Raw genomic sequence first — 5,440 nt, 5'->3', positions numbered from 1 at the left:
AATTAAAAGTTATTTACCTATATTTTTCATTTTTTTATGGATAGTGTTTTGTTAACGGTAAAACTTTGGAGGTAAGTGAAGTAACACTAACCAAGAGTCATGTCTATTTATATTTAGACATTGTCTCCGAAATAAAAATATAAAAATAATGAATTTAGATATTTATTTGAACAGTTTTTTCTTTTTAAAAATAGAGATCAAATATTTACATCTATCTATCCCTTTATTTTTTTTAGGTGAAAATTCAGGTAAAGTCGACTTCACGTAAAGTTGATATTTAAAAACTGTTAGATGATTTGACTGATTTGACTAAATTTTCATCCAATAATTTTCAAGTATCAATTTCATGTGAAGTCGACTTGACATGAGTTCCTACCATTTTTTTTTACCTCTTATTTATATTTTAGAAAAAAGAAACAGCATTGACATACAATATAAAATCATTAGAAGAAAAAACAGCAACGCATGATAGTGAATATCACGTGTTGGCACCGTGCATGTACTAGCTATAGCGGAGATGCCTGCAGGCCTTGATTGAAACAATACACGGGTGCCTGGGTCACCGATGAATCCGGCAAAACAGCACCAACCTCAAACGTCATCACGTGTATCGATATTCCTGAAAAACGACGTCAACACCGCCAATTATAACTAGGCTCATTTTATTATCATGGAAATATTCTTAATATAAAGATAATACTTAAAATCTTAATATATATTGTATTCATTATGTTACATGATTAATAGCTAGTAGCTACTGCACACTTAGTTGAGAGTCAATTATGATAAATTAAGTTAGTTGAGCTAGTTTGTTAGTTTGTTAGAGTTTTGACCCATAACTTATGCATCAAATAAACTTTAGAGTAAATAATTATTTTAACATCCAAAAATTTTGATTGACAAAATGATATCTAAAAAATATTAATAATAAAATAAGTAAATAACCTTTAAAAATGGATCCGATTTTCTCTAAAAGTATAGTCACTTTAGAAAAAATATACTATTAATCACCTTTGAAAATTAAAATAGTAAAACTTACAAATAATAAATATTACAAATTCAAAAGTAATTAAAGTACCACCTTATTATTTTACTAACATTGTCACTTTTGAGAATTTTTTTTTCAAAAATTATATTTTTTGCGACAAACTGATTCAAACGTTAAGTCAATGATTAATTTATTTAGTCAATTGGTAAAATTTACATAAAAATATTAATTTATCTTTATCTTTTCTTATAAAATTACAAATTTATCCATACATTCAAAATAGTCAAATTATAATATGATTTTTTACTATTTTTTTTTAATTTTTAACTTCAATAAAATTGTTTAAAATAATATTTGTCAATAGAACCATCTTTATTTTAAAAAATAAGTCACATAATTTGAATATATATACAAAATTGTAAAATAAAATAAATAAAGTTAATAACTAAAAGAAGAATAAAAACAAAAAAAGTATTTGAAAATTATATAATTATTAATTTTGTAGCAATAATTGCTCTTGTATTTAATAAAAAATAAAATAAAAGCCTTTGGTCCGACGGGCCAACCTGACCCGCCAAAAATTCGCAAATTTGGGTGGTGTGAGTTTGACAGATTTTTTTTATTTGGCAGGTTTCAAATCATAGTCCAACCCACCCTTTTTAACGAGTTTGACGGATTCGACCCGTTTTGCCACCCCTACTTACTATTATCTCCCTTCATTCGCCCACTATCCCTATTCCAAATATGTGTAACAGTACCTCCTCTTTTTGTTCTTGTCACCCCCACTTCCACTACCATCATGATAACCAATTCAGTTTTTTAGTTTTTCACTGCCTCAACTCCATCCTCCTCAAGCGCGCGCGCTCTCTCTCTCTTACACACAAATCAAACTAATTTGTGAGATGTGATAAAGATAAATTCTGACTTCTAAGAATGGAAATTAGGGATTTTACTTCTTTTGTTTTATATATTTTTTTCTTCTTTACTAGAGTGTTCAAAGGAAGGAAAGAGTTGCTAGATGTTTTTGGCGGCGCCATAATCCAGAGTCTAGAGGAAGTTGCTAGGTGTCGCAGTGACTAGCGGCGTCGGTTCTCGACGGCGACGTCAGATTCGAGCAAGGGATGACAGGAGAACTGGAGAAGGCGATGACAGGAGAACTGGAGAGGGAGAGGGGAGGAGAACTGGTGTTGGAGGGGCAATGACAAGCAGGTGTCCTTTCGATGATGGAGCACGATGAAGGGGCGACATCTCTCTCTCCTTTGTCTCCTTTTTTGATGCTCTCTTTGTGTCTCTATCTCTGTTTCAATCTCCTCAATCGTTTTCTCTATCTCTATTTCTACCTCCTCTCCTCAATGATTTTAATATGTTATTGTTGATGATGATTTTAGGTGTATGCGGAGATAAATGTGTTAAGAGTTTGATGTTTCACGATAGAGGTTAGAGTTGGTGAGAGATAGCAGCAGTGGGTGGAGTGTAATAGTGCTGGTAGTGATGATGATGGTGATACCAGTGAGTGAGGCCAGTGATATAGGATGATGGCCGAGGAATGAGGATAATGGAGATGAGATTATGATAATAGAGGGGGTAAATTTGTAATTTTATAAAAAAATTAATTATTAATAAATTAACCATTGACTTAACGTTTGGATAATTTTATCAAATATAATATATTCTTTAGGGGTCATTTTATCGTTAATATTTTTTGAATATCATTTTGTTAAAATTACAATTTTACGAGTGCTAAAATGACTATTTACTCTAAGTTTTATAATTGCATTATAAGTATTGACGTGTACCCCAACAAACTCGGCAACTATACCACTAACGTAACAGACCTAATAATTCGGGTTTAACGGCACAAACTTGATCACGATTCTGTGCAAGTCAAAGATACCATCAACGGCACTCACCAAGAATATCGGAACAAACGGACCGAAACTAACACACCATTCGCTTATAAATCCAAGCCAAATAGTCCATGAACACACAGGTTATAGAGCTCACTCTAATTCATTACTTTCACTTCTTATAACTCACACACTTACTTGAGCGTCGGAGTGCTTTTTGCAGGTGCTCCCGCCTTCGTGTTTCAGAGTGCCGAGGTCTATTCACAGCGCAGTCCCTGGACGACGTATAGCTCCGCTCAGGAACCAAGTAACAGTCCAGGAAGCCACACACCTCGGCTCGTTCAGGACGAAACATTTGGCGTCCACCGTGGGGTCCGAGAGTAAATCTTACCCCATTATTTCTTATATACTGCACATTGTGTTTCTCTTTTGCGCATGGTTTCTCAACCTTTCAATATGGCCGATAACGGAGTTCACCAACTCACTCAGGCTGAGCTTATAGCCCAGATGGCCGAGCTACAAGCAGAAGTTTGAAGACTCGCTGAATTGTCCACCCAAAACAACGCCAGTAAACATGAGGAAAACAGTTCCAAAGGACCAGCCAAAGGCAACGCAGACCTTCTAAGCGTCAACCCACCAAAAGAGAAGCTGACCTTAGATAACCCATTCTCGGAGGAAATCACCAACTACCAGATGCCAAAGAACTTCACACTACCTTCCTTGCTCGAGCCATATAAGGGGATTGGTGACCCATGGGCTCATATTAAGAAATTTCAGTCTATGATGTTTTTCAATGGCCCTAACAATGAGCCTGTACTTTGCAGAGCTTTTCCTACTTACCTTGACGGCGCTGCGCTGCTTTGGTTTTCAAAATTACCTGCAGGTTCAATCTCTTCCTTTGAAGAACTGGCAAAGTCCTTCATCGACTACTTCGCGGCAGCACGAATATACGTGCATGGATCAGATTATCTCGGCACCATCCGCCAAGGTCCCCAAGAAAGCTTGAAAGACTACCTAACCAGATTTGCAGAAGCAACCATGGAGATACCCAATCTGGACCCCGCTATCCACCTACATGCCCTGAAGGCCGGTCTCCGACCCGGAAAACACAGGAGAGACGCATTAATCGCAGCACGCCAAGCGAGACAGAAAATCCCTTGACTCCCTTTTACCACTGAAACAAACTAGGCCCAACAACCCAAACCCAACCCAAACAAAAAAACAAAGAAAAGCCCGGTTGAACAAAGCTTGCCTGCCACTTAAAGCACAGAGACAGACAAGCTTGGAGGCTATGACGTGTACCCCAACAAACTCGACAACTATACCACTAATGTAACCGACCTAATAATCCGGGTTTAACGGCACAAACTTGATCACGATTCTGTGCAAGTCAAAGATACCATCAACGGCACTCACCAAGAATATCAGAACAAACGGACCGAAATTAACACACCATTCGCCTATAAAGCCAAGCCAAATAGTCCATGAACACACAGGTTACAGAGCTCACTCTAATTCATTACTTTCACTTCTTATAACTCACACACTTACTTGAACGTTGGAGTGCTTTTTGCAGGTGCTCCCGCCTTCGTGTTTCAGAGTGCCGAGGTCTATTCACAGCGCAGTCCCTGGACGACGTATAGCTCCGCTCAAGAACAAAGTAACAGTCCAAGAAGCCACACACCTCGGCTCGTTCAGGACGAAACAAGTATATATTAGACAACACCTTAGTAGTTAGTAGTTAGTTGGTTCATTTCCATTTTAAGAAGCTAATGCACAATGTTTTTTTTCTCTTTCTTCAAAATTGATTTCATTTCTCTCTTTTTCTTTTTTTTTCTTTTATCTGAAACCTCCTCCTTGTTTTCCACTCATTTTTTATATTCTTTAGTTCATTACAAAAAAATTGTTAATGACCATTGAATTTATCATCAAATTTACTGTCCGATTTTGGTACACAGTTTCGTCAAATTTTACATAAAATTGTTATAATAATTTGCTTGGCCAAAATATTACCGTCAGATTTAATCACTCATCCCAAAATTCGATGGTAAATTTTGGCACGGAACGAAAATTTGATTGCGCCAACATTGATGGCCACTGCAACCCTCCTCAACGCAGCCTTTCCTTGGTTGTCGCCGCATTCTAGAATGTAGCCATCGTTGTTGTGGGAGTTTTCGATCACAACTCGCCACGTTTCCACCCCCGTTATCACTGTGCTGTCGCCGTTGGCAGTCACCACTGCGTCACCATCATTGCCACCGAGATCCACCGCGCCAGAGGGTGACCAGTTTCTCCATTTTTTTACCTTTTCAAAAGAGAAAAATCCTAAATCCTATTTCACTCAAACAGATTCCACTCTTTACCCCCATTCACTGCTACACCACCCCACCACCGCGCCGCCACTCAACCATAGGTAAATTTTCATTGAATTTTTCTTTTTACAGTTTTTTATTTTAAGGCATTATTATAACTTTTATTTAATTTTTTATGAAATGTGTAGTTAGGATTTTAATGTATCGTTTGTTAGATTAATTAGTCTAATTGAAAATTAAATAAGGTTAGGTTAGGTTAGTTTTAAATTAAGGTAATTATTTATATAATTAAT

The 5,440-nt window shown here is 36.6% G+C and overlaps 1 protein-coding gene across 1 annotated transcript in view; it reads right to left on the bottom strand.

Annotated features, from left to right (window-relative positions):
• Positions 402–5,440, bottom strand: part of LOC107605357 (uncharacterized protein At4g14100) — a 9,703-nt gene continuing 4,664 nt past the window's right edge. The window contains exon 2 of the mRNA XM_016307218.2: positions 402–619. Within this exon, the coding sequence (XP_016162704.1) occupies positions 507–619 (113 nt within the window). The 3' untranslated portion in view covers positions 402–506. The remainder of the gene's footprint in view (positions 620–5,440) is intronic.

The sequence above is a fragment of the Arachis ipaensis genome, chromosome B06 (assembly GCF_000816755.2).
Source record: "Arachis ipaensis cultivar K30076 chromosome B06, Araip1.1, whole genome shotgun sequence".
Classification (NCBI taxonomy): domain Eukaryota; kingdom Viridiplantae; phylum Streptophyta; class Magnoliopsida; order Fabales; family Fabaceae; genus Arachis; species Arachis ipaensis.
This window is presented reverse-complemented; position numbering and strand designations above follow the sequence as displayed.